This window comes from Drosophila bipectinata, chromosome 2R, assembly GCF_030179905.1.
Source record: "Drosophila bipectinata strain 14024-0381.07 chromosome 2R, DbipHiC1v2, whole genome shotgun sequence".
Classification (NCBI taxonomy): Eukaryota; Metazoa; Arthropoda; class Insecta; order Diptera; family Drosophilidae; genus Drosophila; species Drosophila bipectinata.
Window position 1 is genome coordinate 24503827 of NC_091737.1, and position 27091 is coordinate 24530917.

General features: G+C 44.0%; 3 protein-coding genes across 7 annotated transcripts; all 3 read left to right on the forward strand.

Annotated features, from left to right (window-relative positions):
* Positions 1 to 6261: 6261 nt before the first annotated feature.
* Positions 6262 to 6896, forward strand: LOC108118728 (uncharacterized). Of its 2 annotated transcripts, XM_070278135.1 has the most exons (3): positions 6262 to 6320; positions 6382 to 6696; positions 6755 to 6896. In XM_070278135.1, exons 2-3 carry the CDS (start codon positions 6411 to 6413, stop codon positions 6832 to 6834), a joined length of 366 nt encoding a protein of 121 aa, XP_070134236.1. In that variant the 5' UTR covers positions 6262 to 6320; positions 6382 to 6410; the 3' UTR covers positions 6835 to 6896. The 2 variants fall into 2 exon arrangements, with proteins under 2 accessions (XP_070134236.1, XP_017087008.2); XM_017231519.3 differs by having other exon boundaries at positions 6267 to 6696.
* Gint3 (GDI interacting protein 3) lies at positions 6757 to 8481 on the forward strand. The gene is made up of 4 exons (XM_017231518.3): positions 6757 to 6898; positions 6974 to 7987; positions 8041 to 8189; positions 8254 to 8481. Exons 1-4 carry the CDS (start codon positions 6842 to 6844, stop codon positions 8363 to 8365), a joined length of 1332 nt encoding a protein of 443 aa, XP_017087007.2. The 5' UTR covers positions 6757 to 6841; the 3' UTR covers positions 8366 to 8481.
* Positions 8482 to 8545: 64 nt separating this feature from the next.
* On the forward strand, positions 8546 to 26908 carry Ntan1 (N-terminal amidohydrolase 1). Of its 4 annotated transcripts, none has more exons than XM_043210839.2 (7): positions 8546 to 8743; positions 25094 to 25451; positions 25530 to 25712; positions 25770 to 25978; positions 26036 to 26197; positions 26256 to 26369; positions 26620 to 26908. In XM_043210839.2, exons 2-7 carry the CDS (start codon positions 25199 to 25201, stop codon positions 26629 to 26631), a joined length of 933 nt encoding a protein of 310 aa, XP_043066774.1. In that variant the 5' UTR covers positions 8546 to 8743; positions 25094 to 25198; the 3' UTR covers positions 26632 to 26908. The 4 variants fall into 4 exon arrangements, 3 of the variants coding, with proteins under 3 accessions (XP_043066774.1, XP_070134234.1, XP_070134235.1); XR_011442292.1 differs by having other exon boundaries at positions 8547 to 8743; positions 26256 to 26539; XM_070278133.1 differs by lacking the exon at positions 8546 to 8743 and adding an exon at positions 13197 to 13463 and having other exon boundaries at positions 26256 to 26908.
* Positions 26909 to 27091: the final 183 nt, after the last annotated feature.

Consider the following 27091-nt stretch of genomic DNA (forward strand, 5'->3'; position numbering starts at 1 on the left):
GCCTTCTATGAATGAACAGACACACCGATGCATAGATACATAGATATACGGATACAGATGTACAGATACAGATACCTATTCAGATACAGATACGCGATGTTTTGATGCTCTTCCTGCTGCTTGGGTCTGGGTCTGGGTTCGGGTTTGGGGTTTTTGCTTTTTCTGCTCCATGTGGCTCATTGTCGCTTTTTGGTTTTGTAAGTTTGCATTTAATGCAGTTCAGTTGAGTTCTCGGTTTGTCGGTAGCATCCGGGATGTAGTTAAAGGTAAAGGAAGTGAGACAAATGACCCATCCCATACCTTGTAAACACCAAAACCCCAGACAAGACAAGCCGAAGCCGATGTCGAAGCCGAAACAGCAACAGATGTCGCACCTCGACACATGCCACAACAAGGGGCACGGGCACAGGGCACAGGGCCTTGTCCAGCAGCTGACACCCCCTGACAGAGTCTTATTTCCACAAAAAAAAAAAGAATAGCTGCAATCTGGAGATGATTTCCAAAGAATGTCTGTGGTGTTACAGGCAGGATCACATTTTTCGGTTTATGGCAGGTCTTTTTAAATATTTATGTCTATAGGAGGATTAGTCGTTTATGTCTAGGTTAGGGCTTATATCCCTACAAGTACCGGGTATGATTATAATAATCTTCAAGTTGATCTTATAGAAATAGAAAGAGTTATCTCTATGATATCAAGTATTGAGCTATGATTGATGGGGACTATTTATAACTTGAGCTTATGATTCAGAGAGGTTCGGATCTAGTCTCCTACAAGTAATCCATAAGTAATATACTAAGTAAGACTATCCTCATATCCTCATGACTATCCTACCCTATAGTATAAGATATAATAACGAATAAAGCGACCAAAACAAAACTGTGAATCATATACTCGTAAATCATATAAAGACTGGGGAAAATTGAGGAAATGCCGCTTATGTAAAGTAGAATATCCGCCGGCAGGCGAACGGAAGACGAGGTGCGAAAACAATAAAAGCGGATGGAGAGAGGGGCTCAGGGACGGAAGTGGACAGGGACGGAAACCGTCCGTCCGTCCGTCGATCGACCGAGCCAAGCCAAACCAAACATCAAATACCAAAGAAACCAAAGCCACACAATCACAAACCCAATTCCAGCTACCGGGCTTCAGTTGCCAATTTGTCGAAATGCTTTTTCCGCTTTTCCGGCGCTTGTCTTGCCGCGTAATTGAATTTTGTTTCGGGGAGGAAATGACTAGACCAAAAAAATACAACAAAAAATTCTATTCAGGGCCTTCAAGTGGCCTCGAAAGAGGAAGCTCCAGTTGGAAAAGGAACAAGTGTCTGGGATGGTGCAATGGAAATGTGGATATTCTAAGACTCTTGAACTCCAGAACAGCAATGTTATATTTTTTAATTAGTTCATTGCCTGGAGAGGGAGATCCAGTAGTGGCCAGGGTGCTATGTTTCCCACGAAACTCCGTCTCCATTGGCGTTGGGGGTAAACAAATGGAGAAGTGAATCAACAGAATACCATACATGGGGAATATGGGGGGAAAGAGTTATGGAAGCCACACACAATGCTTTTCCCCGATGGGCCACTTGTTGTTTGGCTGTCTGATATCTTGTTTGTTTGTTTGTTCTGGTCCGAAACTAAAAAAGAAAAATAAAATATGCTAAACATGTTTGGGCCAATGGACCAGGGTTCTCAATAAAAAATGATCCGGGCTTATTGATCTGCAGGCTGCAGGTGAGTCAGAGAACCGGACGACATAAAATAAATATGTATCTGAAAGGCGACTTTTCAAACACCATTACTGCCGGGTGATAAATGGAGAAAATAGGAATTTTAAATTCCTTAAAAAACTACAGGCAGGCGGTCCCCAGCGGGTTTTGGTAATATGTGGAAATTTAATTACCAAAATCTCACATCCAAGACTTGAAAAGCCCACCCGGGGGTCTACATTCTTTTCAATTAACATCCGTTCGCAGTTCAAGAAAATGTATTTCTCAGCGAATTCAAGAGCACTTGAGGTTCAGCGGATTTGGTTTCAGTTTTTTTTGTTTCAAGCTTTTTTTTTGGGCATATTTTCAAGTCGACTCGGTTCTCACTCCCACGCTCGGGGAGTTGTGGAAAATGTGTCTTTTGAGGGAAATGGTCGAGACCCACAGTCTCAGGGCAGTCAAAGAAACTGTCATTGCCAAGCAGAGAACCCACACACTCGAATACAGATACAAAGACAAATAAAGATACAGATACAGATGTACTGGGGGCAACATGGGAGAATTTTATGCATAGAGAGCAATCTGATTGCCACACACCAGAAGAAGTTCATGGGAACGAACTTTGCGGCTCAGCCAAGTCAAGTGTGAAGCGAGAAAGAGCGGGCTAGAGGGCGTTGGAAAGAGAAAGGTAGACTTGGAGTCAGGGGCAGCTATCCCCCCGTTGGTGCAACAAGTGCATTCATCTAATAGATACGAGTCGCAGCCATGAATACGATAATTAAGGGGATCCTCCATTCATTCATGATTTCGTTCCTTGTCAAATGGAAACAAGGCTGGTATCTAGAAGATATTTCAAATGACTTGGAGTCGAAAATTTAACAAGATATATTGCATTTTAAAAAATATTTCATTTAAAATTAATATAAAAATTAATAAATCAACTAAGTGTTTCAGTAATAAAGTTGGGAGAATCTATAACCTAATAAATGGTTTCTGGAACAGAATTTTTCTTTTAAAAACCATACCTAGATATAAATAAAAAAATATAAATATCATTATACACTTTTTTAAAGTTAAAAAAGCATTAAAATATATAACAAGATAGGTAGAATATTCTATAGAAAGTGCTATTTAATTTAAGAACAAAGGAATGGTATAATACTTATTTCTTCCAAAAACTAAATATTAAGAGGTTTGGTCTGTTTAATCGCTTAAATGAGTTATAGGATCATAGGAGTTATGAGTTATAGGATCATTTAAGCGATTAAATAGACCCAATTCTATGTTTATTATTTTATTGATAAAGCTATAAAACCTATATTTATATTAATACCCTTTTCTTTCTGTGCACTTTTTAAGAAATCAAAACGCTCTTCCTGCACTTCCCATCCAATTGCTTGCTTATGCAAGACACCATATACTGTGTGGGCGTGTCATCACTTTCAATTTTGCGGCCAATTTGAGTGACACTTTCTGCCTGTTTGTCACGCGGCTGGCGTAGCCGAAGATTGTGGCACAAACGGGGTGGCCTGGAGTGGCAGAAGCCAGGAGTGGGGCTAGCCAGGAGGCGTCTAGGAAAGACGCAACGCAACGCAACGCAACTTTGTGTCTGCTCGTCGTCTGCGGCGCTTCCGTTTCCTGCGCATAAATTTTAATGAGCGAGCCAGTTCAGTTTCCTCCCCCTCCTCCGCAATCCCGAGGTACTCTATCAATTGAAGATCCAAGAAACAACTCTGAAAACGGTTAACAGGAAACCCTTTGAATTGTGTGCTTTTTTTCTCGTTTTTTTCCATGGTGTCTTGCATTATTTTCTTACCTTGACTTTCGCGAGTTGAACGCAAAGTCACGGCAATGTTGGCCATAAATTGGCACAACCAGTTTGGCCACGGGAGAAAACAAAAGAAAAGCCAAGGCAATGGCCAAATGGCCAAACGGCCGAATGGATGAGGCTTTTACTGGCTTTCCCAACCATGAAATTCGTGCAGAAAACACGTCAGCAGGAATGTGGCTAAGACTGATCGACAGGTGGAGTATCTTATAGAATATATTTTCTTATTAAATGAAGAGATTTGATAATATATAAAAAGTAAAATTTAAATAAATATATAGATAGCATTGGAAAAGGATATACTTTTAACTCTAAAATATGAACTATCTATCTGAGAATACTATAGTATGGATATTGACTAGAAATCTTTAAAAATCTTTAGACATTTATTAATAAACTCTCACCCTTTTAAGAGCTTTAATTTTAATGATTTCTATGAAAAAGTATTAAAAAATATTGCTCTTAAACCCAACAGCTTTTTTGATAAATGTGTCATACCATTTTTTTTTTTTTAAATAGCCTCAGTTTTAAATATTATTAATCACTTTATCAGGGTGAGTTATGATATGATGATTTGTTGGGGAAACCTCATTTTTATCAGAGTGGCTTTTGATCTAACGCCTCGAGGAAGGTTTCTTTATATAAAACACCATTCATTACGAAAGTCCAGCATACCCCTGGGACTCTAGGACGTGATGGAGTTTTTCTGCTCAGGTTTCGGCCACACACCGACCGCTGCTCCATTGGCAACAAAGTGAAACTAGTTTTTCAGGTTCGGCGCATGGCCACTCGGCTGATAACAACAATTGCAATGCGACGGACGTCGGCGCATGCGCGCCACTCTTGCATTCCTGGAGCAACGCTGGGTGCCTTGGCGAGGCATTTGCGGAATTTTAATTGCGCAAAAAACGCTGCAAAAAGAACTGCAACTGCAATGGCAATTGCAACTGAGACGATGGGCTTCGGGGGGCCTGGATCTGGGCCTGGAATGACGTTGAATGATGGGCACTGGGTGGTTGGATCGCTGCAAGTGAGAACATATCGCGTGATGGTGATAGATATAATGACCATGGATGGGCAAGATCTGGGAAGATCACACAGTCACCAGACCAGAGCCAGAACGAGGGGACTGGCTGGCTAAATCTTACACGCTGCTCGAATTATAAGTCGTCGACATTCTGCCGGCACAGAAAAATGAGCCAGCATAAATAAACTTGGAGCCAAAGCGAAATAGAATAGACATTTGTATCTGTTTGTGGCTGTTGGCTGTCTCTCTGGTGTAATTGAAGTTGCAGAAAGCCAACCAAACAGCCAAACAGCCACAAAAAGTAAACTCTAGAAGGCAACAGCGCTGGAAAAACAAAAACAAAACCAAGAAAAGTAAAAAAGAACACTACAAGACGAGGTCTCCACCACTGGTGGTAGTCAGTGGAGCGCGAGGCATGGCGCATACGGAAGCCATAAGCTGCAAGAGATTTCTCTTTGGCCCCGCTCGAGTTTCGGCTGTTGAACCCGCCGCACCACTGGAGCATGATCTCTGCGAGAGATTCCCCTGCCTGCCCACCTCGCCCGGGGTTGGGAAATCACTTGCCCCAAAACGTATTCAAGGATGCAAGACCCCAGAAAAAAAATCAATCACCCATCCTGTATTTTGGGGCACCTCAAAGGAGGATGCCCCCAAAGAAAGACCCAAAAAATCGCCGAAAATTACAGGAAGCAACAGCACTTGCCCGAACGATCGAAAATCATTCAATTACGACAGCTGGCATATGAATACGGGGATACGGGAATACGGGGCGGGTAATCCCCAATAATTATGTAAATGCACTGAAACCTCAAAATGACAATTACCATTTTCATAAAAACGACAAGGAGAGCCATCAAATAATATAATTTCTGATTAATTATTCAAACAAGCTATTACCCAAATTTAAACTATGATTTTTAAGGTTTTCATTCATTAAGACTTTTAATTCATTACTTAAAAAAAATTAATCATTTTTAATAAAAGTTTTATTAGAATTTTACTGACATATTAGACCACTCTTTGATCAAAGAAATATATCTGTAAGATAAGAGAACATTCACATGCTTAAGATCTTTATTTTTATCGTACCTTGTATAGTTACTTTTAAAAAGTATTTTAACTTCATTAACTAAAAAATGTGCTTTCTTTCTTATCTCAAAACTTCGATTTTATCCTCTAGCTCTTTAAAATTCAGTATTTTTTATCAAAAATTTGTTCCTGTGTTTGAGAAACTGGAGCAACAGGAACTTAATAAGGTCAAAGGCAGGTGCTTAAATTTATGGCAGGAAGCAAGATGCAAAAATCAAGGCTATTGATCCAGGATGAGGTCAGGCTTTTCCACAAAATATACAATTTTTAATAAAAAGTGTAACTTAAAGAAGAAGATTAAGCTTTTATTTTTAAGCAGAAGAGCACTTTTATGTTACAGATTTACAAAGATCGAACATGTTTACTGTGATAAAAGGCTGAAATAAGCTCTTAATATTAAACCATTTTGATATTTTAACGCAATTATAGAGAAAGTAAAAAGAAACCATATATTTTTTGAGATTCTGATTTTAAATTACTGACCGTTAAAGAGAAAGACACTTACCAACACTAACAAAGTCGTTAGCAATAGATGGCGCCACCGATTGTGTTATCGAATATATTCTATAACTTATCGATTTTTCCCCACCTCTATATCTGAGCTGTAAGCCACTTTCCAAAACATTGTTCGGTCACACTTGCTAAAATCATCCAGTAACTGCACTGAAAAAAGGTGAAATACGAAATGCGCAACAAATAAACAAAGAACAAAGCCAGCAAAGTTGAAATTCTAGAAAGCGAACAGGTCAACGCAATCGGGCCAATGAGTATCAACCTGTGCGTGGAGACGCTGAACACAACGCTGCAGGCGATCGCTCGACAAGTGGAGGTCTTTGCTGGCGTTGCCCTGAAGGCAGCCGTCGACTTGCGTGGAAGTCTGGAGTCTCTGACCGGCGACTACCAGTGGGAAAACGGGCCAATCGCCTTCAGCGACCTACAAGCGACGTTGCTGAAGGTCCTGCTGGTCCTGCTGCTCGGCACCTGCGTCCTCATCGGCTACTCCTGGTCCGTGTACGGCCAAGTCATCACCGAGAAGTTTGTCAGACCAAGTAGGCACCCAGAACGAGAGCTTCACTCGAGCGATTGAAATAATGTTATATTTTTCAGGCACTCTTAAAGAAATCGAGGAGCTGAAGCTGTCGGTGGCCAAGTTGAAGTTGCCCAAGGAACACTCGCCGCGCATATAGAGCCAGTATGTCGAAAATAAAGAAGTTCTTTGCCAGGAAGAAGGAGGAGGCGTCAGCTTTTAAGGTACCTTTGACATTTCTCGACCTATAACCTTTTCAAAATCAACAAAATACTTCATAAATTCGTGTATTCTCACAGCTCAAGCTCACTGGCAGCACAATGGGGGCAGGACATAAGCTGACCGATCCAAAACAGGAGGCCCCGGCCAGCAGCAAGTCCCGGAAAAAGTACGAGGCCTATGTCCCGCCCAACCGCAACGAGCTTAGCAACGAGGCAAGGGCAGCTGCGAACGCTGCCCTGGCCCGCATCGACAAGAAGAACTCGCGGGAATTCAACACTTCGATGGCGGCCATCAAGGCGCAAGCGAAGCGGGAGCTGGAAGCTGAGAAGCGCCAGAAGGAGGAGGAGCAGGCCAGCGCAGAGGCCAAGGCATCAACCACTAACACGTCGGGCGGGGACAATCGCAACCTGGCTTGCGAGGGAGTCTTCTTCCGCTGCCCCATGATCAGCGAGGAGCTGCTGCCGAAGAGCGAGTGGAAGGTCAGGATCAAGGAGTTCCTGTACCAACAGCTCGAGACAGACCGCGGCCTCACCGGCTGCCTCATCATCCACAACTGCAACCCCAAGGAGAAGGCCGACGAGTGCATCGCCACGCTAATAAAGTATTTGGAGAACCTCATCAACAACCCCACGGAGGAGAAGTTCTGCAAGATCCGCATGACCAACAAGATCTTCAGCGAAAAGGTGCGGTACGTGGAGGGCGCCTTGGATGTCTTGCAGGCAGCTGGCTTCAACGAAGTGGAAATGGATGGGGAGCCGTATTTGCTGTGGACCCGTGACCGCACCGAACAAGATCTCGATCTTCCCACTCTGGTCGATGCTCTAAAGAACTCGGAGATCATTCCACTGGAACTGGATCGCAACATCAAGGTGCTGTTGCCTTCGCAGGCCCGTCGTGTGGCGCTACCCGACGACTTCTTCCGCATGACACATGCGGACATTAAGAAGGAGCAGCAGTTGCGGGCCGAGGCTGTTGCCAAGTCCCAGATGCTGATGACCAAGGCCATGAGGGAGCGTGAGGAGCAGCGTAACTTGCGCATGTATCGTTACGCTTTAGTGAGAGTCAAGTTTCCCAATGGATTGTTTATACAAGTGAGTTATCAGACGCCTTTATGAGGAAGTAAACCAATAGCTTTAATTTCCAGGGAACCTTCAACGTGTATGAGAAGATCTCCGATGTTGTAGAATTTGTGCAGTCCTGTCTGGCAGACGAATCACTATCATTTACCCTAAATTCCGCCAACGAGGGCCGCTTTGGTGAAGAAGACATGGAAAAGACTCTATTCGACTGCAAGTGAGTTTCTGAAGAGATCGGTTAGGAATCAAAGATATACTTAACATTTCATTCTTATGTTCAGACTCATTCCCAACTCTCTGATGCTGTTCAGCGCCGATGATGTTTCCAAGCCCGTCGAGGCCGACTTGAACTACTTGAAGGAGGAACTTCTCATGCTGGTCCAGGACATGTAGTTCCCTCCAGCTAATCAGCGATACTTGTCTCTAACTTTATACCCCACAGAGCTGTTGTTATTTATTGCATTCAAATCTATTCGGAATTAATATATAAACGCACTTTACAAAAAATACGTAGCCTTTGTTTTTATTGTCAGATTTTTGAAGTTTAAACCACTGTGCCGAACAGCTGTTTAGTATTTTTGTAGTGTCGGTATTTTAGGAGGTATTTTTCTGACGTGCCAGTATACGGGCACACTCGGTGCAAAAATAAACAACAATTGCTAGCTAGCAAGTAAAAATCAGCAAAAGACCTTAAAATATGAGCTTAACCAACGAATTGTGAGAAACGAGAGGTAGTGTGATCATCAACGGACCATCTGGTGCTATGTAAATGTGAGTGCCCCTTTGTTTCCTCCGTGAATCATCCCGCCAACAAACAATAACAAAGTCGGCCAATTGGTCGTGCCTGCCTCGTTGCCCAATGTGCCTAATGATTGCCTAAGCAGGGGAATTCCGGGGATGGAAGTGCCATAAATATGCTTTTAATAAGCGGGTGAGATGTTCCGCCTGTTTAGGAATCTTCTCCTCACACTTTGTCTTCCTACCAGCCATGTAACTACCCTCCTTGGAAGGGGCTCCCCTGCCTTCGGTGATCATTATCGAATTATTGGCTTTGTTTTCCATGTGGGTGCTATTTGTTAGTGTTTCGATGTGGAACTCTAATTGGTCATTTGGTCAAAGAGCTGTCAACCCACCATCAGGGGTTACTGAATCCCTTGCTTTCGATTAGGTTACCTCGCCTTCCACATACCTACAATTGAAGTCGAGGTTTGGTAGCTCCTAAGCTATGTATTTAATATTAAACCATTATCTTATTAAGAATATAGACATCTGGAAGTATTTGACACTTTTTCTTTAAAGTTAAGATTTAATATTTTCTAGAAAAACCCCAAATTAAAGCATAGAAGTATCTTATAGATAGAATATGTTATTATAATATCTTTTTAATATCTACACCTAGACTCTGGATTAGTTAGTAGTAAGATTTAAACCTAAATGTACTTCCCTAAGCCTTCTTACTTTTAAAAAACAAACACTTGAAACAGCCTTTAATGAACCAATTTAATAGTTGGCCCACACAGTCTATAAGACAGGGACTCCGAGACAGAAAAGGCCGCAAAAGAAAGAGCCCAATAGGAGCAACCGGAGCCCAAGCCCAAGACCAGGCCACTGGCAATTTGGCGTAAATCTCGCTTGATCTTGGGAAAAGGTAAATAGAAAAGCAGCCAAAATCAAACATTAATGAATCTCTTTCGGGGGAGCTGCGAGCTCAGGGCTTAAATTAAACCGAAAGCAATCGCGCCAAATCGAGACACGCAGCCAGGCCGGAGGAAGGGGCCAGCCTGAAAGCCATCGCATAAATTGGCCCAGGGACGGAGCTAAACCGATAGCTAGAGCTGAAGCCAAAGATTTCATTGTTGGCCATTGCTTATTATGGCCTGGCATCGGATCTAGGCCTTCATTAAACGGCCGAAAGCAACTGCAACTTGGGCCACTCCAAGGAGCCTCATAGCCCCCGAGAGCTGGTGCGTGAGATATGCATTATTTATCTAGCGAAATTTTTCTCATTTCAACTTTGGCGTCCAGACTTCCTGGTTGTGAACCAAGACTCTAGCCTGTGTCCAGCTGCAGCGCTGGCCAGCCAAATTCCAAGATGATACGAATAGTTGGGACTTGGTGTACAGAGATAGCGAGAAATATGTGGGACATCCTTAGACCCGGTTCGTTTCGGGTTGCAGGTTGCAACCTGCACGTGCCTCCTCATCCATGCTGGCTGATTGAACGATTGGAAGATCATCACCCATCACCCGGAGAGATAGGGATGGATGGCCACTAGGATAATAACGATGATGAGGTGCAAATTGGCGCTGCCATGAAATTGCAAATCAACTTTCCGACTCCCGATCTCACTTCATTCTGAATTGTTTGCTCAACCCAGCAGCAGAAGCCTCAGGTTTCTCGTTGGGATTTGTGTAGAAATTGCAAATCGAATTCGCCAATTGCCTCTCGAACTCCAACGCAAGCTTCAGATCCAACTTCAGCTCCAACTGCTGCTGATTTGTTTTTGTGGTTGCCACAAACCACACACAACATCGAAGGCAACAATTTCGAGCACGCCCTTTAACAAGCATTTAGCCCGCCCGGCCGAGCTCGTGACCCCCGGCCCTCCACGGCCAGAACTCCTCCAATATGCTGGCAGTTTATGACCCAGCTCGAAATTGAAGTGGAAATCGGTTAGCGGTGGGTTCCCTTTTCGATTTGCTTTTATCGCTCCACGCAGGCGCAGCGCCAGCTCCAGCGCCCTGCATTTACATATTTCTGCCTGCCTTTGAACTCTGATCCTGGGCCAGGGTGACCCCTCCCTACGGAGCCACAGCTGTGTCCGGATTAGCTCGCCCGACTTAGGGCCGGAAATACTTCCCCAGTGACGAGCAAAACAAATAAATATCAATAATTAAGGCTCTTTTGCTTTAATTAACACTTGAACTTGAAGAAAAGTGGAAGTGGGAAGGAAAGGGGAATATTTTATACCCTAACTGAGGTACTTTCTTATAGGATCAGGGTCTATCTTTCCTAATATGTGATACCCAATACTCCTGCCTTCTCTCTTCTTGTACAAGTACCAGGTATAGTTACAAGTATTTCCAGTACTAACTAGTTTTCAAAATCAATAAATAATCTTCTTTATTTTCATGAGAACCAACATTTCTACACCCATTTATACCCTTTCCTGGAACCTATCACAATTCGCAATCAAATAAGAACTTCCGGCCCATCCAGCGAGTGTTTTATGAATGAAAATCTTGTCTCATTGTCTCATCCAGCACCCCAGTGGATGACCATCTCGATCTCGGACGATCGTCACGCTCATCGCCAATTAGTGCAATCAACTGTGGAGGAGTACTATATGGAGGAGGGAGCTCTGAGTCTGGACTTGGTCAGCCTGCAGAGGCCTAGACCAGTGCCAGGGAAATCTTGTAGAGTTCAGAGCTTGATGAGATTAATTAACCGGCTTATAGAGATGGAGTGGGGTTTATAGAAACCTGGTAATCATAACCTCAAGTCTTAAATGCTAGAATGATAATTTTTGACCAAAATGCCAAAAGTAAGCCTCTAAATGCTAGCCAAGAGTACTAGTGTTTCTTTTGATTAAACAACATAATTAAAATTCCAAGGTATTGCAGTAACCGAATGGAAATTTAATCAACTATCCAGCATAGTAGAAGCTCGTATAATTTATATCGCAGCCCCCACCAAGCTCCATCTGAGAGACTTGCAGTCAATTTGAAATACATTTGCAATTTGTCAAATTTCGGGTAGCCATGAGTGCCAAGATAAATTAATTTCGGCATCGATTTGATCGCTTGTCTCTGCCCATTTTGCCCGGACATGGGTGTACGGAAGGGGGGGCTTGGACCATGTTAGCCGGCAGCCGACATGGCCTGCCTGGCCGGCTTGGGGGCTCATTGTAAATGTGCTTTAATGACCACTGGTCAGCAAATCTCATTTTTTGTCGTCGCTCGGACTCCCATGGACCGCATGCTGGCTTACACACACACTAGAAAGAGACGGGTAGTATGGAGAGTGAAAGAGTGGACCTGATGCTGGCTTGGCAAACATTTCTTGTACCTGTTCCCCCTCCCCGCCCGCCTCGGCAGCCGCCCCCTGGCCAAAATAATGACCACTGTCCACATGGTGCAAAATTAGACATATTTTCTTCTTACTTCGGGTGGCACCTCCCACCTCCACCCGGATGGCCAACGGCTTCGTCTTCGTCTTTGTTCACCTTTTGCATTTTCAACACCAAAAGTTTTAGAAAAATGACATTACAAATTGGGGGACATTTGTCCAATTAGATCCCTGCCTGCTCCAATAACGAGGGCTTAGATTACAATTTCCCAGCGGTGCGTAATGGCTTTGTCCTTCTGGCAGGACCAACTTCCAGGAGGGGAAAAGGTTGCAATTTGTGGGAAATTGAGTTTGAAGTTCGGGGTTCAAGGAGAGATATGATGGGGATTATGTAAACAAAGGGGTTGCAGCTAGTTGTGGTCTAGTTTTGGAAGGGATGAGACTCCTTTTGGGATGAAACTCTTATAGGAATTATAAAAAAAAAGATGAATAATATTCCATCATAAGATTAGAAACTTTTTCCAAGAAATAGGAGCTATAGAGGTGTGGGATATCCCTAAAGAAACAACAAATAAAAGTCTTTATTATTTATTGAATTATTTCTTCCATCAACTGACTGACACACATCATAATTTATTTCTGAAAAGATAAACTTTAATTCCCTTTGAAAATAAACCCAAAAATAGGGGCGAACCTCAAGTACATAACCACTCTGGCCACTGACCAATTAGAGGACCCACCGATATGCAACCCCATCTCGCAGAGTGACCAAACAAACAAACGTGGACAGTGGACCAGCATCTCAAAGAATTAAGCCAAAATCGAACTGGGAGCCACTCAATAACTATCAGAGGACCAGTTCGACTCATCTTGAGCTCAAACTTGAGCTCTCACTCAGACCTGAACTGATAAGAACACGTGTTGCTCTGTGCTGCTGTCCCACTCTGACGTGGGGGGGGGGCAGCGAGAGCGCACGGCTCCAAGGCGCAAGAGAGAAGAAGGCTCCCCGGGAGAGGGAGAGAGAGACTTGGGGTCCCATTGGGTTGCCGGCAGCAAGCATGCGCTCCCTTTTCCACCACCACCAGTCAGCGCAGCGTAGCAAAGGCACTGGCGCTGGCGCTCCTCTCGGCGGCTCAGCTCGGCTGGCAGCTCAGTGGCACTTGGGTCTCATTCCGGTTTGGCAGGCGAACCGAGTGGAGCGCGTCCCGTCCGTGTTGCAGTGTACTCGCTGTTGTATTAAAACCCTCCTCAATACCAGCCCCCTTGTCTGGAAAAAATAGCAACAATTAAAAAACATAGGTTTTTTTTGAAAAAAACCTCAGAATTGCCGTCGGCTCAGTGTTGAAAGTGAAAGATTTCCCCGAAAGATACTCTTCTGAAAGCCAAGAAATCCTTCTAGTGCAGTGTCGAGTTGAGAATCAGTGTAAGTTCTAGAATCTAGAAGATAATACCCTATAATAATAGCTAGAAAAACGAAAGTGAATGCGTATCGCTGGTTCCATCCGCTCCCCAGATTTCTCAGATTTGGGGTCTATATAGGGTCTTATCGCATCGCAATGCCCGAAGATCGTTAATATTAATGGCCTGGCGTATGGAGCATCATGTTCCGAGAGTGGGAATCATATTCGGAGCTGCCCAGAGCCCACACTGATAAGCCCTGTCGGGCAGAGTGTGCATCCGAGATCTATATTGGGTTGTCTGCTCCATTGAGCCTCTGGAATCTTATCTGGGAGGAGGGACTTTCCCCCACCTATCGATCACTCCAGTCCCAGCCCCCGCCCTCGCCCCCCGCGAGCCTGGAAATTAATAACTTTTGTGAGAACAACTGGCAGCTAGCCGGCGCACAGCGAGTCCATGTCCGAGTGATTAAATTAATTAATGATATAGACACACTGCGCAATAGTGTCCACGCAGCCGCAGAAGGAGTACATCTCGCGGCTGGCCAGTTTTCGCGGATTTCGATCCTGCAGCGAGCGGGGACCAGCGCCACATGATGCGATCTCACCAGAGACCCACGAGGCTGCAGAGGCGCGCAGATCGTTGTCTTAACTTGTCGTACACGATGTCTTATACATGTAGCAACAATTTATTGGCCGATGGAGGATCGATCCTCTGATCGCTGGGCCCTGAGCCCTGGCCAGATCTGGCGATCAATCAAGCCCGGCTGGATGATCAATATTGGCCTGGTCTAAAAATAATTGTAGGGAGATGGAAGGCTGTCTTGAACCTTAAATAATAATTTTATTTTGGGCAGTGATTTCATTGGAATTCTATTTTCCATCGAGCGGAATATTTATTTTCATTAAAAAGATCAGAAAATTAAAACAAATACTAGAGGAAGCTTCCTCTATTAATCTCCTCAATCTAATCTCAGTTTCTATTATTCTTTCATTAAAAAAATTCCTATTATTAATAAATAAGTATTAATAAAAAGTGCCAACCTAAGGAATTCCTCTCTAAATAAACAAACTTACTTCAGGAATACCTCGAGAATCCCCTTCCCCAAAAGTATCTTAGAGATTTTCTGTATCTTATTCCTATTTTAGCCTCTTAAAACCTCTTCTAGCCAAAAGTATGAACATCTCATTTGACTTGGCTTTTTGGTTTGTTAACACTTTACGACTTTTGTAATTAGTTTTTCTCTCGAAGATCTTTTATGGCAGCCGGCCGACTTTAAGATACAAATAGGTGTACTTGCACCACCTCAACCCGCCACCCAAAACTCTCTCTCCACCCAGTTACATGGCCCAAAATGCCATTAAAAATTGGAGTAACTGTTTTTCCAACTAATACCTGTGTCCAAAGCGCTAATTGAAGGCAACTCCGTGCGAGACACACACATCTCCCAGCCCACATCTCGCATCTGGCATCTGGCAAGATGTCTAGCTGGCCGGGGTCAGGGGTCAGAGTTCTTTCGGTTGTGTGCGATTTTGTTTATAGTCTCAGCCCGAGTCGGGTCCGGGTCCGAAAAAGCTATCCAACTGACTGACGACAAGTGGCTAGTACACCTCTTTCGAGTAAACTGTCAAAGGAGGCATGTTAACAGCCTCCGAAGCTGAATTAATTAAACTAACTCTGAGGTGCACGGCCCCCCGGCTGTCCCGTCCCGGTGATTGCAACTCAATTTGTACCTTTCCAAATTGGTCAGTGTAACCCGAGGCCAGTGGCTTGCACCCTGACTGGCAGCCCGGCCACTCGTCACAGGTCCTTACAAGAAAAGGACATAATTGCTGCAATAGATTCTCCCCAGAAGTTGAAAGGTTGCTCCGAGAAATGCCTTTCAAGCAGGGAGGTGCACTCAGAGAATAAATGTGTTGACTTTTAAACATAATTTTAATTAAATAGTCGTCTTTGTTTGCTTAGAGAATAGCCTTTCAAAATAAACTATAGTCTGTTATCACCTTAACCATCGAACATTTTAATTTCCTGTGGCAACTTTGTCCTGGAGGTCAGGGATTTTGTAGAGCTTCAGCAACCACCCACCCACCCATCACCCTAGTCCTTTGATTGGAATATTCATTGAATAGTTTTTAAGCTGATTTATGTGCCATTGTGTGTGTGGGTTGTGTGTGCTGTCGATTTAATAAATATTTAATTTCAAGTCTGAGCTTTCAGCCTGAGCTCTGCTGATGGCTCCTAAATCCACACATAAAAGATTCAATCAGCCGCTGCAGCTGCTGCCGGTGATGATGATGTTATTGTGGCTAAGCCTGCGTCCGAGTATTAATAATGCCCCGAGAAGGATAATGCCGGCCAGAACGAGCTCCCGAGACATCGTAATTTGCAAAATGCACAATCGCTTCCTATAAATCATCCCGGAGACACACTCACAGCGAAGGAATCTATTCAGATCGGACCGCAAATATATATTTCACCTGGCCGAATCATAAAAGTTCTTTCAGGGCCTTTCAAAGGCCCCCAGCAACAAAGCCGCCTGGCTGCCATCAATCTCAGGTGAAATGGAGCTGCGTCCGCCGCGGCCATTAGATGCTCCGCCAGCGATGCTTTACGGCCCGGCTCCCACTGCTTCAACGGCCCGAGAGGCCTTCCCCAATCCTCAGTCCCAATCCCATTGAAACCAAGCCAGTTCCACAGTCTTTCCAGGCCATGGTGGCTCCGCTCAAAGGAAAGCGCCCGTCGCAATAGATCGCACATTGCAGATAGAGGCGTGCCTGCCACTCTGGTCCACAAAGTTGGAGATTTCGAGAGGATATAACGGTCATTGAATACCCTAACAATGAGTATTATATATTTGTAAGATATATAATCTTTAAGAAATATTTCAAGATGGTTACAACAGACATAGGATCTAAGAAATTAACTAGAAGTTAAAGTTTCAGAAAGATGGCTAAATAGATCTAAGAGATTCTTGGAAAAGGTTCTTGCCTATAAGATACTATACCCGGTACTAAATAGAAAACATTGGAAAGGGGGGTTAACTATTTGTAGAATATTATTAGATACCATGAACATTTCTACAAAGAACCATTCTATTTGAAGATATCCCAGGATAAGGTGTTGTGTTTGAACCTTTTGTCTTTCAAAAGGTATTGGACCATCTTAAGGCCTAAATAAATCCAACTTACGAAGCTTATATTAGATTATTTATGAATATTAATCAAACCCCCTAGAGACCCCTAAATACCCCTTCAAAAGAGTATCCCAAAGAGGCAAAGCCAAACAATGCGCTGCAATTTCTTGCCACAAAGGATGGCCACAAACGCATCGCGTATGCCGAGCAGAAAATAAAAGAAAGAGCCTGGATACCTGGTGGCTGGAAGGGAGGCGGTTTGAGGGGAAGGGGCATTCAGGGGGAGGGAGAGTTGCTGCCTCGAAGCTGCAAGAGTCGCACATTCGGCGAGCGCCTTCAGCAGTTGTTATAAATTATAGTGCCGCATGCGGAATGAATGCCCAAGATCAGGCCTCCAGTGGGGGAGTACATCCATATACCTTGCCTGGTACCTCCACCGAAACGAAGGGGAGGGCCGATTGGGCGGCTGGGCGGCTATAAAAACAAACCTCCGCCCCCGCACGTAGCCAGTTAATGTTGTTGTTGCAGCATGTTGCCTGTTGCTTGTAGCCTGTTGCCTGTTGCCTGTTGCAGCAAAATATTTAACAGTGTACCGCTATAAAATTTGGTATTCCAAGCCGAAGCCAAGATGCCGCCGCTGTGCACTGAGAGAAAAGAGGTCCCCAAACATAAATGATGAAAATAATTAAGAAAATATATTCGTTGGGGGGTACTACTTCCAAAAGCTTCTAACAAGCCATACCTCTGACTAATATTTTAAGCTAAAATTTCCAGACTCTCCCCCATTTGGACCTCTTTGTTTTCGGTGCATCTTGGTGGTGCTGTGGTTCCATCGGTGGTGCAGCAGTTGGGCTGCCATTACCATTACCACGTTGTAGGCATGTTGTAAATGCCAGTCGACTGCTGTGGATTTTTGTCGTTTCTTACTGCTGCCTGCTGCTGCTGATGTTGCAGTTGTCTGTTGCCAAAGTTTATAGAGTGTGTGTGTGTTTTGGCCATAAAAACAAAACACAGAAACAGAAATGAGCCCACGGAAAACATGTCCAATTGCGCTACAAAATATTCTAAGCTGGCGGCGCATCAGACAAGGAAACCAACGCAGAGATGATCCTTGATCGGAATTTACAAGAAATAGGGAAATATTTGAGGGAGTTTTAGGTTAAAATAGAGACTTTTTTAAAGGTTAGTAGGATTTAAGATCTTTTACAGAACCCCTATAACCTATAAGCCCTTAAACCCATGTCTAAATCCCTCGATAAATATTATTCCCAACTGCAACTCTCTATATAATATCGACATATCCCATCAAAAGTCGAGAAGATTTTCCCAGAATTCCCATTGCAAATCAGCGGCTCATTTTGCGAGACCGCAAAAGTCAAACGGGTTTAAGTTAGTTAGAGTAAGTCAGACTTTGGTTTCCGCTAATGGCAGGGGCAGCCGAGTGGCGGGCAGGCTATTTGACGAGTGCAACTGCGGAGGAGAGGACAAACAAAGTGCCGCGCTTGTCAACCGACAGGCCTCAGCCACTGAGAGAAATAAAAAGAAAATACGACTCTGTCTGGGACTGTGTGCTATGCTAATTACTGGACATGACGGCAGCACAACGCTTTTGGAATCGGGGGCCCCATCCCATGCCCAGTCCCCATCCCAATCCCCCAAGCCATGTGAACAAAAGGCGCAAACGTTTACGCACACTCTGCGCTTTCGGGTTTTTCGACTCAGACTCGCAGTCGCAGGCGCACTGGCACTCGCATTTGCATTTGCATAAGCAGCCATAAAAATAAAACTAAAAAAAAAATAAAAAAAAACAAGCAGCTGGCATTCGCAGAGACAGAGGCAACTTGGCAGATACTACACGACAGGCCGAGGCAACCTCAGAAGACAGTCCGGAGTTGGGACTTGGTGAGAACTGGCCTTTCTTGGTCTCCTAAATGGGACTCTAATCGAGGGACTAAGTCTATGATAGGTCTTTATTAGAATTATTCGAAGGGAGCTCTGCAATTATCACATTTTTTTCAAATATTAGTCTCGAAGAAATCCCCAAAAATTACTCAGATCTGAAGTGATTGACAGGCCGATTGATATATTCTTTCCTGCATTCATAATTCAATTGAGCGACGACAGTACGTGTATAATGAACCTATCATCATTAATCATTATCTGGATGAAATAGAATTATCGACTTGAATTGCCGATTCGAAAACATGAGCCACGGGGAGCTCGACAGCAGCTCGGGCATCAGCAATTCTAATTAGAGCTATTCAGAGCCGACTTTGTGTTTCATTTTCGGAGCTTTCCTACGTCTACCCCTGGCATCTTCTGCAAAAGTACAAAGTATCTCCAGTCTAGAGTCTAGAGCCGGAAAAAAAAGCCAAAGACACGATAAACATGGCCAGAAATGTCAACTTCAGTTTAGTTTGTTCCTCTTAGCCTCAGTTGGGGTTGTTATTTCTTTCGGCGGATTTTGGCATCCCGAAACGTTGTAACCGCCAGAGAGGAACACGAAGCCCGGCTTCCACTTCCAATGTAAACTTTCGTTTTTGTTTTTTGGGCCTCGCCAGTCCGTTTCTGGGGGGGATCGGAAGGAAGGAAGGTGGCCGCGGCCTCGGCCTCACGATATTTGCGTGCCAAAGCGAAATTGTGTGGAAGTCAATTGGCAGTCACGTTCGGGCCAAATCTGTTCAGCCAGGGCCAGGGCCTGGACCAGGGCCAAAAGCATCCTCTCTGCAGCTGGGCCAAATTAAATTGTCAGTCCGCCATTAAATGAATTGAAAGCGGGGTCTTTCAGGAGGCCCAGATGGATAAGCTCGGCCGTGGATTAAGTTATCTATCGATCGCCAATCGATTAAAATTAATTTTACAATTTTTGAGACATTGTTTTCTTAGTTCATACACTAAAATTAGTTATTAAATGCAAAGGGCTTAAAAATTATTAATTATTATTAATTATGTATTAAAAATATAATTAAATCAAAAATGCCACACTTTTTTCCGATTTGTCCCCAAAGATGCTATACATGTAGATATACAATGTATAGGACTTTTAATAAATATTTCTTATTTGTTTATGACAAACTTTAAAAGTTTATTTAGAATTTAGCGCTTTACAGGCACTTTACACTTAAATATTTGTTTAGTGAATGGAGGGAGCTACTAGCTAGAAATTATTTGCATTTATTTTTTAAATATTTGCTTAAGAAAACCGAAGAGCCAGCATTTTCCTTGAATTTCTCTCTCTGGACAAAAGGAAAATCACGAACCCGGAAGAAGGCTATGCCACTGAAGCTTCAGCCTCAGCCTCAGATTCAGCTTCAGATTCAGATTCAGCCTGATCCGCGTCTCTCGAAGCTCACTGTTTCCCTTGTCACATGTTGGCTGTTGGGTTGCCTTGTTTTTCCGCCTGCAATTTCTTCATTTCGGCCGCCCACCAAAAAAAGCTTGAATTTCAACGGATACGGATACCCAAGAACCGGTTTTCATACCCTACCAGAGGGTATCATGCTTTTGGTCACAAGTACAACCCTACATAGTATTCTTGATCTTTATGTAGATTCTTGATCAAATAGGGAGTTCGGATTTTTTATAGGTCCTATTTTTTGCAAAATAATACGACTTACCAACATTCAAAAGGAAACTATTGTGGAAACCCCTATTTTCAAGGGATCCCCTAAAGGAAAATGGACAAAAAATCTAAAAAATATTTTGTCTCAGGGTTTTGATGCAGAATGGTGGAGAATCGATCCAGAAATCGTTTAAGGTACTCCGCTTGAGAATCGGATGAGAAATGGGGAAGATACAGCCATCACAGTGGACCCCATAGGGGAAAACCCCATTTTCAAGGGATCTCCTCAGGAAAAATGGACAAAAAATTCAAAAAATATTTTGTCTCAGGATTTTGATGCAGAATGGTGGAGAATCGAGCTAGAAATCGTTTAAGGTACTCCGCTTGAGAATCGGATGAGAATCGGGGAAGATATAGCTATCACAGTGGACCCCATAGGGGAAAACCCCATTTTCAAGGGATCTCCTCAGGAAAAATTGACAAAAAATTCAAAAAATATTTTGTCTCAGGATTTTGATGCAGAATGGTGGAGAATCGAGCTAGAAATCGTTTAAGGTACTCCGCTTGAGAATCGGATGAGAATCGGGGAAGATATAGCTATCACAGTGGACCCTATAGGGGAAAACCTCATCTTCAAGGGATCCTCTCAGGAAAAATGGACAAAAAATCTAAAAAATATTTTGTCTCAGGGTTTTGATGCAGAATGGTGGAGAATCGATCCAGAAATCGTTTAAGGTACTCCGCTTGAGAATCGGATGAGAATTGGGGAAGATACAGCCATCACAGTGGACCCCATAGGGGAAAACCCCATTTTCAAGGGATCTCCTCAGGAAAAATGGACAAAAAATTCAAAAAATATTTTGTCTCAGGATTTTGATGCAGAATGGTGGAGAATCGACCTAGAAATCGTTTAAGGTATTCCGCTTGAGAATCGGATGAGGATTGGGGAAGATACAGCCATCACAGTGGACCCCATAGGGGAAAACCCCATTTTCAAGGGATCTCCTCAGGAAAAATGGACAAAAAATTCAAAAAATATTTTGTCTCAGGGTTTTGATGCAGAATGGTGGAGAATCGATCCAGAAATCGTTTAAGGTACTCCGCTTGAGAATCGGATGAGAATTGGGGAAGATACAGCCATCACAGTGGACCCCATAGGGGAAAACCCCATTTTCAAGGGATCTCCTCAGGAAAAATGGACAAAAAATTCAAAAAATATTTTGTCTCAGGATTTTGATGCAGAATGGTGGAGAATCGAGCTAGAAATCGTTTAAGGTACTCCGCTTGAGAATCGGATGAGAATTGGGGAAGATACAGCCATCACAGTGGACCCCTTAGGGGAAAACCCCATTTTCAAGGGATCTCCTCAGGAAAAACGGACAAAAAATTCAAAAAATATTTTGTCTCAGGATTTTGATGCAGAATGGTGGAGAATCGATCCAGAAATCGTTTAAGGTACTCCGCTTGAGAATCGGATGAGAATTGGGGAAGATACAGCCATCACAGTGGACCCCATAGGGGAAAACCCCATTTTCAAGGGATCTCCTCAGGAAAAATGGACAAAAAATTCAAAAAATATTTTGTCTCAGGATTTTGATGCAGAATGGTGGAGAATTGAGCTAGAAATCGTTTAAGGTACTCCGCTTGAGAATCGGATAAGAATTGCCGAAGATATAGCCATCACTGTAGACCCTATAGGGGAAACCCCCATTTTCAAGGGATCTCCTCAGGAAAAATGGACAAAAAATCTAAAAAATATTTTGTCTCAGGGTTTTGATGCAGAATGGTGGAGAATCGATCCAGAAATCGTTTAAGGTACTCCGCTTGAGAATCGGATAAGAATTGCCGAAGATATAGCCATCACTGTAGACCCTATAGGGGAAACCCCCATTTTCAAGGGATCTCCTCAGGAAAAATGGACAAAAAATCTAAAAAATATTTTTTCTCAGGGTTTTGATGCAGAATGGTGGAGAATCGATCCAGAAATCGTTTAAGGTACTCCGCTTGAGAATCGGATGAGAATTGGGGAAGATATAGCCATCACAGTGGACCCTATAGGGGAAAACCCCATTTTCAAGGGATCTCCTCAGGAAAAATGGACAAAAAATCTAAAAAATATTTTGTCTCAGGGTTTTGATGCAGAATGGTGGAGAATCGATTCAGAAATCGTTTAAGGTACTCCGCTTGAGAATCGGATGAGAATCGGGGAAGATATAGCTATCATAGTGGACCCTATAGGGGAAAACCTCATCTTCAAGGGATCCTCTCAGGAAAAATGGACAAAAAATCTAAAAAATATTTTGTCTCAGGGTTTTGATGCAGAATGGTGGAGAATCGATCCAGAAATCGTTTAAGGTACTCCGCTTGAGAATCGGATGAGAATTGGGGAAGATATAGCCATCACAGTGGAAGAAATAGCGCCCTTCTCCTCGATTCTCACTGGTTGCACTTAAGCACTGAATTGCAAATGCCATAACTGCCCATCTGATATTATATTATAGCTCCAACTTAACTGCAAGGGTATACCAAATTCGACTCTAAAGGAAGTAGGCTTTCCTTTCGTGTTGTTGCCCATGTTGTGTGTTTTTGGCAAAAAATTTGTTAGCGCTTGTTGACAATTGTGTCGTGTAAGGGCTGCCCGAAGAATTTGAAATGTGCGGCTAGCATGTTTCCGCGGATGGACGAGTCGGGTGAGCAGAGGAGGCTGAAAGAAGTAATTTTTTGTTGGGTTTTGGATGGACAGACCGACACACTGGGTGTAAATTACATTGCCAGAACCAGAAGAGCAGAAAAGTAGCAGTTTGGAGCTGTTGCCGCTGTCAGTTGCTGTTCTGGCTGCACTCGTCAAAATGGCAATCAATCACTTGGCCAAGAATGCCCGGCCAAGACCAGACCAGACCAGACCAGGCCAGGCCAGCAGTAGACAAATGGAACCTGTTTGCGGCCAGGCACTTGGCCGAGCTATCAGTGTTAAATCTACAAGATCATTTTCCCCGCTCGGCCGCAAACCCATAATTTGTGATTGTTATAAGACCGAACCGTAACGAGTTCTCCGGACTCCGGATCGTAATAGACTCGTCGCCGGCCTAATGAATTGAAACGTTTCTGATGGCCTTGTTTGCTGCGTTTCTGCCATCGATCACGCTTTGGACTATGGATTGAGGACTCTTCTTAGTCTCCTCCTAGCCAAGCTTTTCTTGGGATTCTGGTTCTCCTATCGAGTGGAAGGAATCTCCAGCTCGGGCACGAAGTGACTGGCGAGACCGCCCGCTCAGCCAGAGTCAACAGAACTTTTGGGCCTTTGATTAGGAATCTGTTTTGGAGGAAACTCGGTCATCCTCAGAGCCTCACCTACATAGATCTGGGTTTCAAGAGTTCCTTGGCCAGTCAGCCCATTTCCATTGACGAGGCACAGAGAGAAACAAGAGCCTCTTAATCTTAAAAGCTTAAAAGTGGCAAAAATTTAAGTGATTCAGACTGGAAGTGATTCATTTCCGTTTAGTTATTTGTTTTTAAAAATAACCTAGTAAGCTTATTCTTATCTTGAAAACACTGATACTGAGTATTAAAATTCGAAAACCTTTTGTTTATTTTTCCTGTGCAGCCATCCATCCTTTGGCTTTGGTTGTGGAGCGCGCCTATCGCCAACTGTCATCATTTTCAAATTATTTCTCGTTGAATATCTAATCAAGATTCATGCATGATCGCGGCTAAATTGCTTCCAGGCAAGAAAGACGAGGCCTGGCTGGGCTCCTCTCAGGCTCCAGCATCCAGCATCCAGCACCCAGCCAGCTCTTCACGTTTTCCTGTTTGATTTTTCCACAACGTCGTCGTTTTCCATTGTTTTCCGCCCCGAGCCGACTTAATAGTGTTGTTCCTGGCCGCAATTCTTCCCGACTCCGAGAGGCTCTCTGGGGCCTGTGTATTTATTTTTCCTCCCATTTTTCTGTTTTTGGAGCCCGACAACGAATTCTGCATCGGAAATTAGCCTGACAATTGTTTTTCGAGACAATTTCGTGTACTTGGCCGGCGCATGTAATCGTTTATGTTTATGAGTCCGGTTGTTATTTCACTCGTACGAGTACGGCATACTTGAACTTTAACTTGTCTTTATTTCGCTTAATTGAAACTAGACAGCATCCGTAGGTAAATAATTCAATTACCAGCCTTTGCTGAGTCAGCTTGAACTGCAACTGCATCTGAGGAACAGGGTGCTCCAGCTTCCATCTTCCAGCTCCAATATCATTAAATTCTATTAAATTTGATGTTCATTTGGTGGCTAATTCGCTGTCGCCGCCACTTGGTGGTTATTAACTTTCGTGTGACATCTGTGACTTTGGGTGTTTGCCTCAATTGGCCGGGATGTGGGCTGGCCACTGGGCCTGCCTAGTGGGTATCACTCCGTAAATTGATGACCCCACCCGGTGACCCTCTAATTGTTTTATTAGATTTCACACAACCCGGCCACGAGCCAGCAATGGATGAGTTTCCCAGCCCCCTCCAGAGACACGCCTCTGCGAACCAATTTCAGGGTGTCCATTGTTGGCTGACTCCGATGGAAGGAGCTGGGGAATCGAATCAGCCGCGGGCCTCACACTTTTGACATTTTTATTTGCACGTTTTGTATACACACGTATATTTATTTTTATTTTTTTGCTCAAATTTACGAGTCAGCCAAGGAGGGATCGAGGTGTAAACATATTTCTTCAGCACCACCACTTCTCCGCTTCGAAATTATTATCAAAAATGCAAATCTCGGACGGTTGCGGGCATCGTAAATTGATTTTTATGCTCTTGCTTCTGTTGAAGCTCGAGAAGTGCACGGAAAATAATATTTTCTGGTTATTCGAGGCTCGAAATGCTAGTTTAAGCCTCAAACTCAGTCCTTGTGGCTCTGGACTATCGTCCCCTCTGTGTAAAATATTGCCTACATTTTATTATTTTTATATTCTTTCCACAGTTGCCTGCTACTCGTCTTGCCCAAGACCGACTCCGACTCCCCAGATAATTGAAATTGAATCCCGGAATAGAAGAAGCCCCTGAAGAACCAACAGAGGCAGCCACAATGGTGCTCGTTTTGAATGGAGTGCTGCAGGACGACTGCCCCATGGACACCAACAGCCTCTTCCTGCAGCATCCCGTCTACAGAGACTACGCCCAGCAGCTGCACTCCATCCAGGCCAAGTCGGTGGGTCCGGTGGGCCTGCTCTACCTGGGCCAGCGCGAACTGGCCGCCTCCGCCCCGCACGACAAGAACGTCAACATTATTGGGGCCGACGATGCCACCACCTGTATTATCGTTGTCGTCCGCCACTCGGGTGCGTATCCGCCACTCTCAGCCATAAATTAGCTTCCCTTTAGCTCATTAACCCCAACTGTTTCCAATTTCATGACAGGATCGGGCGCAGTGGCTATGGGCCACTTTGACGGCAGCGGCGTGGACGAGGCTGTGTGCACCATGGTGTCCCGGGTGCAGGAACTGGCCGTCGGCTATCCAGAGGGTCGCATCGAGTTGCAGTTGATTGGTGGCTACCGAGATGCCAAAGGCTATGGCGAGGATGTATTCTACAGCATAATGCGTGAGTTTTCCTTCTTGTGTTTAAAGAGTCTTTACCAATTGGATGGTCTCCTTCCAGAATCATTCCACAATCACCTTCTGGAGATCGACCTGACGCAGGCTTGCGTGGGGGAACTGAACACCATGATGCGCGGCGAGATCAACTGCCCCATCATCTATGGCGTGGGAGTCAACATCAAGACTGGCGAGATCTTTCCGGCCACCTTTCCGGACAGAGGGCCGGACCGGGAGCTGCGCGATGCACGCATCTTCATGGGAGCCCAGTCGGTGGGTACTCCTCCCAACCCATCACTTCATCCAACTAATTGTACAATTCTTTCGTAGGTACTGGATGTCTACGACTCTTCGCTGGGAATGCTGCGAATCGGACCCTTCAACTACGATCCGTTGCGCGGCGCCGATCTTTGGCTCTCCCAGACAGATGAGTTTCTGCTGCAACACCTGTCCTCCAGCCCAGACGTGGAGCCGCCACACTTTGCGCCGCAGGTACGTCCAGTCTCCCGCTGAGACGTGGCGTGATCTAATTGCCATCCTCTCGTTTCAGACGCGTGCCACCATCAAGTTTATACAGGAGAACCAGTTCCCCGCCGTCACGGTTTTCAGGGACAATCGGCCGCGCTACTACCGGCGGGACGATGCCACGGGGTGCTGGGTGCCGGTTAGATATTAAAGCTTTTAGTCCATAAGTGCTTAGTTGTTACACAATTCAAGAAACTGTCGCCGATGTTTTAGTTGTTTGGTGCATGTGCTGTTCGAGTTGTTCTCGCTCCTCCGCAAATCATATCCACTGCTTCTCGCTTGCCTTCGTTGAGTTAATTGTCTTGGCCTGTAATTGTCCTGCAATTAGCAATAGCAGTCTATTTATTATGCGAAGCGATCGTCAATAACCTCCCTCTTTTCCCAACTAGAAGCAAGATTGAGCTCCGACGTGCACTGGACGGAGATGCTTGGGACGAGCCTTAGAAATGGATCTGATACAATTGTACTGCATATGTATATAGTAAATATATGTATGTAGGTATGTAAACACCCGCATTAGCAAACCTAATATTTAAAATAGAGATCCCTAGCAAAATATATATGCGTAAACACATGTAAACGAAACGAAACAATTTCGAATACAATCATTTTAGCCCGTACTTGTAAACTGTAATCAAAAATGTAAGAAAAATATAGAAATGGCATGGCTATACATAATTTTGAATCTCTTTATTTATTTGGAACTTAATGGGTATTTAAATCTTGGGGAGTAAGCTTGACAACTATGAATAGTTTCGAATAAATGCGCGTTTTTCTGAATATATCCCAGGCTTTTATCATATGCTTAACAGCACTGTTAGCAACAGCGAAATCTTAACATATGGAGGTATTTTTCAACAC

Excerpts from the sequence above, each read along its gene's own strand:
- LOC108118728 (XM_070278135.1), top strand. The coding sequence starts at position 6,411 with ATGAGTATCAACCTGTGCGTGGAGACGCTGAACACAACGCTGCAGGCG. Across the intron at positions 6,697-6,754 it reads CGAGAAGTTTGTCAGACCAA|GCACTCTTAAAGAAATCGAG; the intron begins GTAGGCACCCAG and ends TATATTTTTCAG.
- Ntan1 (XM_043210839.2), top strand. The coding sequence starts at position 25,199 with ATGGTGCTCGTTTTGAATGGAGTGCTGCAGGACGACTGCCCCATGGAC. Across the intron at positions 25,452-25,529 it reads CGTTGTCGTCCGCCACTCGG|GATCGGGCGCAGTGGCTATG; the intron begins GTGCGTATCCGC and ends ATTTCATGACAG. Across the intron at positions 25,713-25,769 it reads TGTATTCTACAGCATAATGC|AATCATTCCACAATCACCTT; the intron begins GTGAGTTTTCCT and ends GTCTCCTTCCAG.
- Gint3 (XM_017231518.3), top strand. The coding sequence starts at position 6,842 with ATGTCGAAAATAAAGAAGTTCTTTGCCAGGAAGAAGGAGGAGGCGTCA. Across the intron at positions 6,899-6,973 it reads AGGAGGCGTCAGCTTTTAAG|CTCAAGCTCACTGGCAGCAC; the intron begins GTACCTTTGACA and ends GTATTCTCACAG. Across the intron at positions 8,190-8,253 it reads AAGACTCTATTCGACTGCAA|ACTCATTCCCAACTCTCTGA; the intron begins GTGAGTTTCTGA and ends TCTTATGTTCAG.